The sequence below is a fragment of the Podarcis muralis genome, chromosome 1 (assembly GCF_964188315.1).
Source record: "Podarcis muralis chromosome 1, rPodMur119.hap1.1, whole genome shotgun sequence".
Taxonomy (NCBI): Eukaryota; Metazoa; Chordata; class Lepidosauria; order Squamata; family Lacertidae; genus Podarcis; species Podarcis muralis.
In genome coordinates, this window is record NC_135655.1 from 94,775,871 (window position 1) to 94,790,556 (window position 14,686).

The window sequence follows — 14,686 nt, forward strand, 5'->3', positions numbered from 1 at the left end:
GAGGAACCAAACCCATGACGACTGAAATAGAAGAACGGCTGGTGTTTGGAGAGTCATTTCATAAGTTCCATTAGAAAAGGCAATTATATATAGTCTCATACATTAGACTTCTACAAATCACACAGGAACATAGTATCAATTTTTCTCAGTGGTAACAAGGATTTGTGAAAAGCAAATTTAGCTATGATTACATCCCAAGAAACTACTGACCTTGCTTTAAATAAGGTTTGTTACACCTTTTGTAAACATTTGGTGCCTACCTGCTTTAAAATAGCCTTTTTTCAACCATGCCATTAATCTAAAAGCTATTAATGACCAGGGCAATGCTCACAGTGCATGTAGTTCATGCCTAGGACAAGCAATTGCACACGGCCAGAGTAAAGATCCTTAAGTGCGCAAAAATTTCCAGTTATTTGACAGGGGTGAGGGGGGCTCACAGTGCTTTATTCATTTTTTTAAAAAGTAAATTGGAAATATGTTTGCAAAAATAGCCAGGAAAGTTTAAAATACTCAAGCTTTACTTTGACAAATGACATGATAGCAACTGGAAGATTAAAACAAAACAAAAAAAATGCCTTGTCAAAGTCCAACTAGTGTTGATCTATAAGGATTTGATCCTATGTCAGGTTGGATCCACTTAAGCGCATTACATTGCCAGTGGGACCATTTACATGCTCTTAAAATGCTAAATAGATTACAGTGTATTCATAGGATAAGGGTAGGAAGTTCAATATATTGCAGTATTGATCTCTGGTAGATTAGGTATTGCATAGCACTGGAAAGAGAGGCGATGGGGGTGAGCCAAGCTTTCAAGTTATTTACAGGCCATCTTTCCCTTCTCTAGGTGTCCCCTGTCTCATCTACTTTTACATACCATTTCTATTTTTGCGTTCCCAGTGATGTTTCTCTGCCATCTGAATGCAGCCAAGGACCACAGCACTCAAAATAATCTCTATTTATTTATATCGAGTCCAACTCTAAAATACAAGAGATACTTGTATCATTTTGAAGATAGAAGGATTTCATGCATGGATGTGTCTGCATAGATAATGGTTTTACCATTTTCTCTTTTGAATTTTTTTAATGATGTCAGATTCAGACATGGACAACAATGTAAATACATCCCAGAATCTAATCACAACCTTCTTTTCCAAACTCTTTTTTTGAGTCCATTTAATTTTTAGATTGCAAGCCTTCGGGGAAAGCCCAGTGCCATAAAATTACTTTTCTACAGCACTTTGTAACCTGCAGTGCTCTCTAGAGCAAAAAAACAAAATTAAGATGGTGCCCCACATGCCTAGAATTCTGCCTCCTTTATCCTGAATCATCTTGTCCATGTGGGAAGAGCAGATGCTGTAGGGAAAATGAAAGACCAAAGGGTAGTGAAAGCCTTGATATAAAGATGCAGCAAGCAGTGTGTGTGGTGGGGCAGAGACATTGAGCCTCCCAACCCCCACCACCCACCATGGCTGCCGCCGCCGCTGCTGCTGCTGCTGCTGCTGCTGCTAACTTGAATGGGGCTGGGCTGGGTCAGGGTTGCAGTAAGGTTGGAATCGCATGGTTACACAGATGGGAGTTGCCATGACCAATCTGGCACTCCTGTAGCTACAACAGCCTTCTCCACCCTCATGCTGCTAGATGAAGCTGCAGATGGGAAAGGAAGCCAAGGGATAAAGAGAAAGGCAAAGGAAAGGTGAAGGAAAAGAAAGGTGAAAGGAGTGACATTCACTCATTTCCTCAACTCTAGCTCAGTTTTGTGGCCACATTTTTCATACACGCACCCCCATATCTGTTTCCTCCTCGTGGATGATTTTTAGGCATCAGCTTAAAACGCAGTCATAGAATCCTAGAATCAGGGTTATAGAATCATAGAATAGTAGAGGTGGAAGGGACCACAAGGGCCATCCAGTCCAACCCTGCAATGTAGCAACCTTTTTGCCCAATGTGGAGCTCAAGAGATAAAGATTCTCATGCAGGGATGGGGAAGTTTTCTCAACCTAAGGGCCACACTCCGGGCAGCCACATGCCAATGGTGAATGGAGCCGGAGGCAAATGTGGATAGAACTTCTACCTTTGTGTCCTAGGCTAGTTTTTCAACACCTTCTCACACCCCTCTCTGTTCTCTATGCAAGCAAGCAAGGGGTGCTATCAAAGACACATTCCAGCCAGACAAAAACACTTAAGAGGAGTGCAAAGCAGGGATGGCAAAGGCTATGGCTTGGAAACAGGTCTAGGGTGTGACAGAGAGGCCAGAGAGCCACATTTCTCCCCACCCGGCCAGAGGATCTCTGCCTCTAGTTTAATATGCATATTAACAGACATCTTAATTTTATTGTTATGTTGTTTTTGGTTGTTTTGTTCAGTGCCCTATGATTGTATGGGATGAAGGGCAGCAACAAAATAAAAATAATAATAAAATGCCACTGGCTCATGGCAATAAATGGGCATGTTTTGACCAGACCTGGTTAATGCCAACAAGAGATAAGCAAGACAAAATGACAGAGCAAGTGGGGGAAATGGAAGAACCGCAGGTGATTGTCACAGTCAGCCGTTTTAGTTAGAGAATGGCAGGCTGCCGATACTGAATGCTCAAGTCAATCCAATAATGTATGTGTTTATATGCTTGTTTCTTCTGACTGTGTAGCATGATCCTAGGTGCATTTACTCGGATGCAAGTTGCACTGTGTTCAGTGGTGCTCATCCCTTAGAAAGTGCACCTAGGATAGCAGCCTTAAATTCCGTGTTCCCAAGCGTGTAGGCACATTGCGGCACGTCTCTCACAATATTGTCTCACCTCTCAGAAAATTCTGCCTGACAAATGACATTACAGTGTGCAAGAGTCAGGTTTATGGATAGCATCACTGAGTAGAAGAAAAGTCTAATTATCCAATGCTGAAAATGCCGACAGGGAATTGCATCGCTGCTGGGACAAAATAGAGCGGTAAAGCCTATACAAGGCCATTAGAGTGCTAAGCGCTCAGACAGTCTTCCCATTTGATGTCATTAGCTCATATTAGTGATGTGTGACATTTGTTACACACTGTATAGAATAATTCTTAATGGACCAAGCAATCAGGCTATTTCTCAGATATTGACTTACATTATAGCACGGTACATTTTGGCAATGGTCTGCTCCAGTTTATTAAACAGCTGGAGTGGGGGGAAATGGTCATGTATTTCCAAAATGCTGCATACATTTAACTGATTTGCTCGTGCAAATCTTTGCATATAAAATAGAATTGTGGAGCTGAGAGGGAGAGGGGGAGAGAGACTGCATCCACTTCAGATATGCATATATACACTAGGAATGGGTAAATCTGTCAGTTTTTGTTTCTCTTTTTTCCAGTCTTGGGTTAAGGGCTTCACATTTCCACATTGGTCTGAATGATGCAATAATATCCACATCTGAATGCACCCTAAGAAAGCTGCAGTATCGCGTGGGCAGTTCAGCAGTTCCACCCCACCAAATGGGCCACTACCGTAAGCATCTGACTTATTTGGGGTAGGAGTGGATTTATTGCACAAGAGTAATATTTAGCATTTGCTATTAATCACAATGTACCCACTTTCTTTGTGGTGTGTTCTCGAAGCTACCAACATGAGTTTGACCAAACTGCGGGAGGCAGTGGAAGACAGGAGTGCCTGGCGTGCTCTGGTCACGAAGAGTCTGACACAACTAAACAACTAAACAACAACAATGAAGGTGCAAGATCTGTGCAGAAGTGCTGCAGTCTGACACAAAGACAGAGACCAGATCTAAAGTGCTTACTATCATAACATCTGCTGAGCTGTGTTGGTATGAGAAGAAGCTTCCAAATTGCTGCCCTACCAGAACTTCAGACTCCAGTTCTGCTTAAAAATAAAATTGGTCTACAATCCAATCAGTTGCTTGCTTTCGTACTATCAGAAATATGCTAATAACTTTGGTACAGATTTTCTGAACTTGTACGCATACATGAGCCATAAACTTGTGGCATATATTGGGGGGGAAGAGTAGTCTTTATAATCTTCCTCCAGACAGCAGATTCTGCATTACCGGCTTTTTGCAGCTGCAGGTGAGTATTTCAAAGTAATTCATGTGCCTTTCCCAATGGATATTTTCTGATGTGCTGCTACAGTTCTATGCCATGCCTCTGTAGTCTAGCATTATTCCAGCTTGATTAGTGTTCCTCATATGCCTGGACTTATATGAAGCACTAATCACACATCCAGTTCCTGAAAGAAGGAACATTTTGGGGTGAGCTCAAGAGCTACCCAACCAAAGAGGAAACGACAATGCATGGTGTTCAATAACAACAGGAAAGTCTCCCGGCGCTGCAAAATTAAAGATTCCAACACCAAAACAAGAAAAGTAGCTTAGTAAATTGCTCTAAGCACTCCCTATTCCAGGGTACCCCTTGATCACTTTCCTGCATGTAACACCAAGTCATATCCATTCACCAAGGGGTGTAAGGCAGAAAGCACCACCAGGAAAATGTCAAAAGTATGAAATGCACAAATCTTCATTGTGGTTTTTTTCCAGGTAAATTTAACACAAACAAGGTGGGAAATATTTCTACTATGCAGTGTTCACACTTTGTAAGATGTTATATATTCACACTTATGTTATCAAGAGATTCAAAGTTGTTGAATTTATCAAGCCCAAGCTATTGAATTTTTTTTAACAAGATGAGCAAAGCTTTAGCAGTTCTCTCCCTCTGTGACACAATCTTTCCATTTTGCCATTAGTAAAGCATAACGGTACACCCAACAGTGGTGAAATTCTGCGACAGGATCTAATTTACTTTCAGTGTTACAAGATGAGCCAACAGTGTAAAGAATAAAAACAAGTCATTTGCCCAAGGGGTGGCTTCTGAAGTCAAGGTTGTAATGAAAGAGAAATAAGGTGGGTATTTAGCATTCCCAGCTAGACCCTAAAAAGTTTTCTGTATTACAGATCTAAGTGAAAAATCATTAATTCAGAGAGCTGCTTAGCTCTCTAAGATTTGAAAGAGTTTCAGAAAATGCAGTAAAATGAATCTCAGTTAAGAGAGGGTTTCATTAGGAGGGTGGGAACTTTATCTAAAGTCAGCTGAAATGCTTTTGCATCCTCTCTCCTGTTTTCCTTGGAAGGAGACTTCACTGACAGAGTACAGAATACGAATGTTTTGGACTACAATTCTATCACCCGTGACTATTGGAAATGCTGGCTGAGGTTATAATCCAAAACATCTGTAGGGCACCAGGCAAGAGAATGCTACCATAAAATGACTGTTTAAAAAAGAAATAAAGAAACCCAGAGCCACACATTATTCTTCATGTAAATAAAATGAATTTTATTTATTGATGTTTAGAAAAAGTAAAAAAATGCCCATAGTTATGCCTTGTAGTGAGCCAGGCAAATGGCTCTAGCTGGTTCACCATGGCTTACCCTGTCTAGCAAAGGCACTGAGGCAAAATATTTTTCTTGGAATCATCTTCTAAGTTTAAGCTTCAAAAATTTTATATATAAAGTGCTGAGTTGACTCATGGGCCCTTTGTAAGTCAGGTTCCCAACAAGTGTACTTTGGTTTGAAAAAGAGCTATGGGTCAGTTTCTTCAAAGCAGCAGTCACCACCATGGCAGATTATAAATACAACTGGGAAATGTGCAAATTAAGTGAGAGATGCAAACAAAATAACCCCAAATTACATTCAAAATGTCTTGCAATATTTGATCAAGGTTGCATATATTTCCTTTCGTCCAGTAACCACTCAGCCCTTGTAGTGTTCAATTACAGCTCAAACCACTCTCAGATCAGCTGCATCCAGCACCATTTTAAGGGCTTCTATTCAGACTAACAGCAACCATATATTACAAAGCTGTTGAATAGCATAAAGTGGAGGTTTTTACTTTCAAAATATGGACCAAAATCTAGCCCCACCATTTGAGAACTGATCACAGTTTCATATTTTTGCAATACACAGGCATGAAAATTGGCAAATCAATCCACTGCCAGTCTGATACAGGGTCTGTTTTGTCTGCACAAAAATATAGTTAATATAATAATCCGGTCTCAAGGTGCCTCCCAACAAAATGTATCCATAGTTTTATTAGGTGTCATGTTGCACTTTCAAACAATATATGCAACTACCTGCCAGCCTTGCCACTGCGTAAGTAAAAGCAAAACTTCACCTTGTTCTAGTACTTGCTTTATAGTGCTACACAGGGGGAAATGATTATTCTTATAAAACATGGATCAAACCGGAAATTTCACTTGCAGTTCAAAGATTCTAATAATGACCTTTTTGTGGGAGGAAGATTGCTCTTGCTTTTCTTATTTCCATGAAATGGAAGATGCTATACAGTTGACTGAAGCTAATGAACATGCAAACATCTCCAAGACCACTGTGTTTCAGAAACATTGACTATGGTTTGTCTGTGGAAAGTGTGGCAACTTAAGATTTGAATTCATGCCATCCTCCTAAGTTGATCAGCCTTTGCTCATGCACTGTTTGCCAGAAGCCCCCAACCAGATTTTGCACTGAATGGTCTGTTTCCATGTTTTCTACCACTTTTCGCCCCCTTTATCCTCCCCATCTGTGTTGGATGGAATGTGTGGAATGGAGGCTGCACCTGGGAGCTTGGAAAAGGTGAGAACACAGGGCACCGTGCGCACCGTGCACAGAATTGTGATGATGACAGTCTCAGGATCACAATGGCACAGGACACCCATCTCACATGACTGCATATCATGATACACAAGGAATAATGATCATACATGTTTGGTACAGCTTTTCCAGAAACACTAGGTGGTGGAGCCAGGGCAGAATCACTGCAGGCAGAACCCTGACAGGAAAAGGAAGAAGGCACCATGCATCTTCTAACTCTCAGCTCCAATGCTGTTGCAGATCCAGTTGTTCCATCAGCAATTCAGGCCCCGACAGACAGCAAACTACCCAGAATTCATGTTCATCATGGCCAATGCCTATCTTCTCTCCGTTTCATTTTGGATACAATCCTAATTCCCGCTGCACCCCAGTCTGATTCCACTAAAGGGTACTACAACAAAACCTTTTCACAGTGCCCAGTAGCATGCCAGACACCCCAGCTTGTAGATTGTACACCTACAAAGGCTGCATTCCTAACCCTGCTTGCCTGGGAGTAACCCCCCTTGAATTCAATAGGTTTATTTCCAAACAGACGTGTTTAGGATTGCAGCCTAGACTATTAAGCTACTCCATGTACAATTTTAATGTTTTTGTCACTGTCTCGCAGTACATTCCAGCTGATTGCTGAAAAAAGGGATTAGCACTTCCTCCCCACCCCCAATTTCTTTTAGAAACACTACGTCTAAGAAAACATGCTAAAGAGCTGGTGTTTTTTCAACTACTGAAGCATATTGTATCCCAACTTCATATTTATGTCACCTTCTGCTACCATTTCCTTAGCACTGCAGTATCTTGAAATGTTTTCAAAGCACATAATACACCTGACATCATAAAGAGAGTGCAAAATATCAAAAGGTTTATCTTGGGCATTGTTATTCTTATGACAGCTGTAGCACAAAGGGTCCATGGCTAAACACAATTCGCTGGTGTTATTTCTTCTCTCCCCCCCCTCGCTTGTTCACACACACACACACACACACACACATATTGACCAATCTGGGCTTTTAATGTGACACTAACATTTTTGTGCTTTCTTCCTGGCATGTGGTCAAGTGCATTTAATAACTGCTGCCAACAGTGAAAAAAATAGTTTCAGCTGTAGCAGATATGATACAGGTCCCATACTGCATTGCACAGCCTTCGTTTAGTACTCACAGGGTTAGGACTGCAGATCCTTAAGATGAGTGGAGGGTGACTTTATCTTAACTGCAGTATGATCGGTTTAAATGCAATTCATGGGATTTTGCTTACCTTCATACGCAAACATGAAACAAGTGGTCATTTAGTTTCTATAGATACCATTACAACTTGTGTGGCTGATCATTACAATCTTGTGAGAAACACATACCTTACGAATTACTCTTCGGAAATGTAGCCATTTACACACACAAGAAGATTAAAGCTGAAATCCTATGCACACTTACCGTATCTAGGAGTGAGCCCCAGTGAACTCACCTGGGATTTGTACTGTATAGGATTTTATTATGTCATGTTTCCTATATTGTGTCCAAAACAACTAACAAAGCTAAATTTGTTTTAGAAACTAGTTTCGTTGTAACCGTACTTTACATCATTCATTTCTTTAAAGAGCCTAGATCCTCACTGTTCATAAGAATGCAGGAAGTCGCTGGATTTTGCCATATCACAGGGTGCCCAGCTGTGTGCACATTTACTTGCAAGTACGGCTACCGTCCTTCAGATACTTATTTGGGAGTAAGTATCACTGAATGCAAATTGCATAGGGTTACGCTCCATGTCCCACTGCATTCAGTAGAATGTAGTTCCAAGTAAGACTGAGCCTGATTGCAGCTATAGCATTTTTATGCCCCTTCTGGCAGAATTTCAAACTTGGCATTCCATGTGGTGCTCTATATGGTCTTTCATATATATTGCTAAATATATAAAATACCTGCTTGTGATAGAACGACTCCATAATACAGCCCAGAAAGTAGCATTATGCAGGGCTCCCATACACACATGTAATTGTAATGTAAAGGAAATAGATTAAGAAATCCTTACACCACCAAAAAGTCTGTGCCTTGCCTGAAAAGTTATTTTCACTGCTATACATTTACCTTACTGTAAAGGGTAGATAAGTTTATACAGAAACCACTGCAGTCCTTCTGTCGGCCCTTTTCGCTGTAATATTAGCAATGTCTATCATTTGCCACACATCGAATATGTATGCATGTGGCTCAAATGCAGAGTAAGGAGAACACAAAATGATGAGAGAGCTTATTTCATGTTGTTATTAGATCAATCCACGTCAGTCAAGACCGTTCACAGAATGACAGGGCCATCAATAAAAGTTCAGCTTTCCACAATATCTCTAGGCTATCCCAGCCACCAAAAACATTTTCAATTAACAAGCCAACAGCAAGCCAACTATACTCTATTTCATTTCAACTTGGCTCACATATCTATTCATACAACTGATCTGACCTTACCATTAAAATGATTGACAAGAATTCAAAATCCCAGTGCCTGGAGCATTCCATACAGTACTCAGAGAACACAAGAAACTAATGGAAAAAAATCAAACAGGTTGCTAACTGTGTGTGTGTGGTGTTTTCCTTGGCTGTTTTGCCCCTCATTGTAGAAAGTACTGCCAAGCCTACCAAACTTGCTAATCGTTATAACCCATTGCTAATATTTAAACTTAGAAAGCTCACCAACTTAGCTATCCTATGTGAAAACTAGAAATAACAATGCAAGCATTATTCAAAAAATTCAGAATCAAAAGATTCAATACTCTTCTTATAATCCACAAGCAATCAAAATTAGTCAAGCAAATATGTCAGAGTTTCTTAAATATGCAAAATAATGAACACCACATATTCCTATATATATGCACAAAGAGAGAGATGCACACACAATTTGCAACAATAATGAATTTTCCATACCTTGATCGTCTTGGATGACTGGCATTTGACGTGATGGGACACTGTTGCAGTTTGGTTCATGTTTCAGCACCCAGGATAGCGCACAATTCCACAATGAGTTATGGAGCAAATGGCTAGAAATCCGTCCTTCTTGCTCAGACTTCTGCTGTTGCTCTCTCTCTTTCTTTCTCTCTCTCTCCCCTCCTACGAATGCTTATGGCTCTAGAGGCTGGGATGCTGTCAGATTTGTACAAGTCTGAATCTCAGCCTTAAACTCGAGTATTCATTTGATTCATCGTTCTTCAGGTTCCTGAAGCCTCTGCACACAGAGAGCTCAAATGCTGCTTCCATTCACTTGCACTGCACCTCTCCAGCACTGAGAATGTGACAGCTCCTCAGCGCAGCCAATGATCTCGACTCACCAACCCTTTGAAAAGAACAGAATACCAGCAAACTGCATCAGTATTTACTGCAGCCCAGCACACTCTCTCCTTCCTTGAAATTAATCTAACTCAGGGGGTAATTACAGATTAGCCTTCAAATCCTAACTGCACAAACACAACACACCACAGACACATACATACACACAATTTCAGTGTTATCAATTAATTTCAGTTTCCTGAGGTGGTGCTTGGAAAAGTAGCTGAAATATATGCAGACAATGAGACATCCCATCCAGATGCTTGCATCAAAACTCCCTCCTAATTTCTCTTTTGGAAAAGCTGAAAGGAACCACCTGTTCTTTAGTCACACCATACACATTCCTGTGTTGAAATGGCCCCATCCCTTGACATTAGGTTAGTACCTGGACTGTATTTTACTACAGAGTTCTCATGTTAAAACGGGATGCTGATATTATACCTTTGATCCTTTTCAAGTAGGTATAAGGGTTACACTATGCAGAATCAGATCAAATCCCTGCAGTAGTTCCCCACTTCTCCATTTCTCTTACAAGGGCTACAACAACATGACTGACTTTCTTGTGGTCATTTTCTACAGTTCCTATGGTGCACAGAAATGCACCAAAAATGAGGCAGCTGTATTTGTAGACATGACAATCAATGCCACATATGCTGAGGTGTAAGTATGAACATGACAAACAGAGACAAAGGGAGAGGGACAGTATAGTTTATTGTTGACATTGTTTCTCTTGTAATGCTCTTCACTGAGCTAAATCAAGTCAAATATCTTGATTTTCAACTTCATGAAAATCAGGTAAACCAGCTCATTCCTGCTTTATACACTGAGGTTGCCTTCATTTGATGCACTTATTTTCTTGATATCACATGCTCAGCTCATCACGATGGGTGATATGAAATATGAGTCATATTCAGAGCAGACTCTGCTTTGAATATGACTTAGTCAGATTATCATCCAACATCTACAAGGATGATCTTGAATATTAATGTTTTCTATTATGCATACAGTCATCCATATCTATACATGAGACATTCAATTAATGGGAATGTTGATGTAAATATTTTATCCATGCTAATCATCAGGTGAAGATGTAGGAATAAATAAGAAATTCTGTTGCCCATTTAGTAAAATTGAATGTTATTACCCTTTTCTGTCATGAGCAAAAGAAATGTGGCAGAACAGTCCCAGCTTTGTTTATATACATGGTGGCCATGCTTTTAAAGCCCAGAGGTCTCCCGTGCCTTGGGCGGTTGATGATGTCATTGCATGCCACGCTAATAGCTCTAAGTGGCAAGACCTATCATAGCCTCACAACTTAACAGAAATCAGCTTTTTGTAAACTGCTTTGAGGCTTTGTTGCACTCAAGTGGTAAAGAAACCTCGTGAAATTTTTTTTAAAAAAAAATCTAAAGAAATCAATGATCTGTTAATGGATTCTGATATGTCCTGCTCATGATTCAATTCCACCCGTAACATGAACTGTATATTTTGGAGCAGATTCCATTTGTACAGAATTTGGCTGCATTTCTCCCTGGCAAAGTGACATAATTCACTTTGGTAACACGTCACTCACTACTGCCATTTGTAATACCAGCACTAAACATGGCAGATATGTCAAAGCAGAATGGACCGTTGTGTGTGTAAATGTGTGTGCTTGTGGTAGCCTATACAAAAACAGACAACCTGAGAAACAAAACCTACATTTTCCATATCACTTCTGTGAGAAATTACATGTCACATCCTATGAGGCTGTGCCTATGCTGGAACCTTAACTAGTACAGGCTAATAATACTATATAGTGTTTGTTTGTTATTATGGTATGCATTTTTTGTGTTTTTGTATTGTAAGCCACCCTGCAATCTTCGGGTAAAGGGCAGTATAGAAAAGTAGTAGTAGTAATAATAATAGTAATACAAGCATGCTGATTTCCTGAAAACATGAGTCCAAGCAGGGCTGTGTCTGGATTCAAGAGGAATTGATAAAAGAGTTCCCACAGGAAAACCTAGATCAAGGATGAAGAGCTGCCTAAAGGCACTTTCACGTGTACTAACAGGAAGAGCAGTCTAGAGCAAAAGTCTGCCCAGTTCCAATGAGTCCATTTGCAAGAGGTTTGACCAGTCCTGAGGATCAATGAGGAAAATTCCAGGCAGGTGGATGAGCAAACAGAGAGATCCAAGGGTGAGCAGACATGGCTGGAGTAAACTGCAGGAAGTTAATCATACGTGTCCTTGCCTTTGCCCCCAAGAAGAGATAATGGCTAAATGCTTTCCCCCTGAACTAGAAAAAACATCATTTCATATTTAACAAACTGTGGCACACAGTATCTGAAGCTAATGAAATTCATTGCTAAGAGTTTGAGGAGGACTAAATATGCACTGAATTTTATGAGACCCAATAAGAACTTTATTGGAGTCTTTATGTCTTGTTTCATGCTTTGGCAAAAACCAATTTTCTGTGCAAATTTCCCCAAAAAGGCACCTAAATTAGACACCTTGAAGCTGTCAAATAAAATCCTTCTTTAGACAACAAGAGATGAGTGGGAGGGGGAGCAGACAAAGACATACAGCGTGATCAATAACTTGCTGGCATTGTGTTTGGATGGACTTCTACAAAATGTTAATTTATCTGTCCCTAGGAGGCATAAATTTCACTGATTAACCTCTCAGTCTTATTTTATCTGACCTAATTATAATATAAGCCTAACAAGGGGTCTCAAGAATGATAATGACTCTTTAAGTGGATCATTTATCAAGATAAAACATCATAGGGACAACTCCAATCAATAGGATGGGATTCCATAAAACGCTGCCTAAAATTCTCTGCAGGGCTGTTGTGGCGCTCACTCTTTGGATAAATGCCATCCACTTCTAGTCCTTTCTTTCTTTAATGCAACTTTTAATCCTTCATAGTGCTTGTAATCCTCTTTGGTAACTGGCCGCTTAACTAAATTCAGTTCTTCTTAGCGCTGCACCTCGCTTGTTGCCTGCTAATGTGCATATTTGCCGTTGGCTTGTTCCAGAAGGAGGAAGAGGACAGATTGAAAAAAAAACGTATCATAGCCTTCAGGGTGCAACTAAATAACAAAGTGGATTCCAAAAATGTACTGGAGAGCATACAAAAGCCATGGACAGCTGCCTAGATTTCACATTACAGTACAGAGGAGGAAATCATAATGATGACTCTCCTCCTCCCAACAGCCCTAACAGGAACATAGGAAGCTGCATATCCTCAGACCATTGGGTCTATTTAGCAGTGGCTCTGCAGGCAGGGTTCTCTCTCAGTCCTACCTGGAGATGCAAGGGATTGAACTGGGTTCCTTCTGCATGCAAGGCAGCTGCTCCACCACTGAGCTATGGCGCCTCCCAAACAGAAGCTCGATCATCCTGGAAGAAGGGCAGAATTGAAATACAATTAATTAATCGATCAATAAATCATCAAACAAGCTGCTTCCTTTGAAGACAGAAAAATCTTTAAAGAACTCCCATAAGTCCAGAGGACAGCATCACCAAAACTTACGTTGTTCAAAGCCCTGCAGTTAAAACACATCAACAGCAACTGCAGGACACTAATACCATCATTGCAGCCATCTAATTAGAGAGACTATTCCCTGCAGCACTTGATCGTTATTCAGATCTCTCAGTACCCTGCTGTTAATACTCTAATTCCCAGTATTGTTCCCTTGCCACACATATTTGCCTCAGCCTTACTTCCAAAGCCTTATGTTCTTCCTTACCAGCGCTGCCAAAGTCAAATTTTTCAAATTATGATGCATCTAATGGATGTGATAGCAAAAGAGATGAGCAAACCAATATACTAAAGTTTTGATACGCAAGGAGCACTCAAGGGACGATCCCAATTGCTATTTTGCTTTCCTTCGACAAAATGTTCTCAGGCAGTATTTTTTCCTTTTATTGCTTCTTATACGCTCTGTGAGCTGGACCATGGACTTACTAAACACTAGCAACTACTGATATCAACTGAGCATATTCTAATTAGAAGGGGTAGCAATAAGCTTTTATGAACAAGTGCAAGGCAGATTTCTGAGTGATTGGTAACCCCGTCCAATGGCAAAGAGCAAAACCTCAGAATCTTGACTAGTGTTAGAAATTGGGGGGGGGGGGGAGTGGACAAGTTTTGATCCTACATAAAGTAAAGGTAAAGGTACCCCTGCCCGTATGGGCCAGTCTTGACAGACTCTAGGGTTGTGCGCTCATCTCACTCTAGAGGCCGGGAGCCATGTCCGCAGACACTTCCGGGTCATGTGGCCAGCGTGACGAAGCTGCTCCTGCGAACTGGCACCAGAGCAGCACACGGAAACGCCATTTACCTTCCCGCTATAAAGCGGTACCTATTTATCTACTTGCACTTAAGTGTGCTTTCGAACTGCTAGGTGGGCAGGAGCTGGGACCGAACGAAGGGAGCTCACCCCGCCGCGGGGATTCGAACCGCTGACCATGCGATCGGCAAGTCCTAGGCGCTGAGGTTTTACCCACAGCACCACCCGCGTCCCTACATGGGGGGCAAAAGAAAATGGCATTGTTTCCACTTTACATTCCTTCAGATCTAGACTCACAGTTCTAATCATGTGAGGGTAAAGTAGGAAATAGGAAGGCCAAATTATATTTTTTTTAAAAAAGTTGAAGTGTGTTAATTAAGAAAAAATTAAAACACTCACAAAGTTCTTAAGGTTGGTTCTGCTCATATCACATCATGGAGTACCTCACAAGAAGTGGCAATGGAAGTGACCATCATCTA

General features: G+C 40.8%; 1 protein-coding gene across 1 annotated transcript in view; it reads right to left on the reverse strand.

Annotated features, from left to right (window-relative positions):
• The window catches only part of DPP10 (dipeptidyl peptidase like 10), a 513,191-nt gene extending 499,881 nt beyond the window's left edge, over window positions 1-13,310 (reverse strand). Inside the window, exons 1-2 of the mRNA XM_028744423.2 lie at window positions 13,219-13,310; window positions 9,533-9,938 (exon numbers count right to left, since the gene is read on the reverse strand). Coding sequence (XP_028600256.1) covers window positions 9,533-9,592 — 60 coding nt within the window. The 5' untranslated portion in view covers window positions 9,593-9,938; window positions 13,219-13,310. The remainder of the gene's footprint in view (window positions 1-9,532; window positions 9,939-13,218) is intronic.
• Between the last annotated feature and the right edge of the window lie 1,376 nt (window positions 13,311-14,686).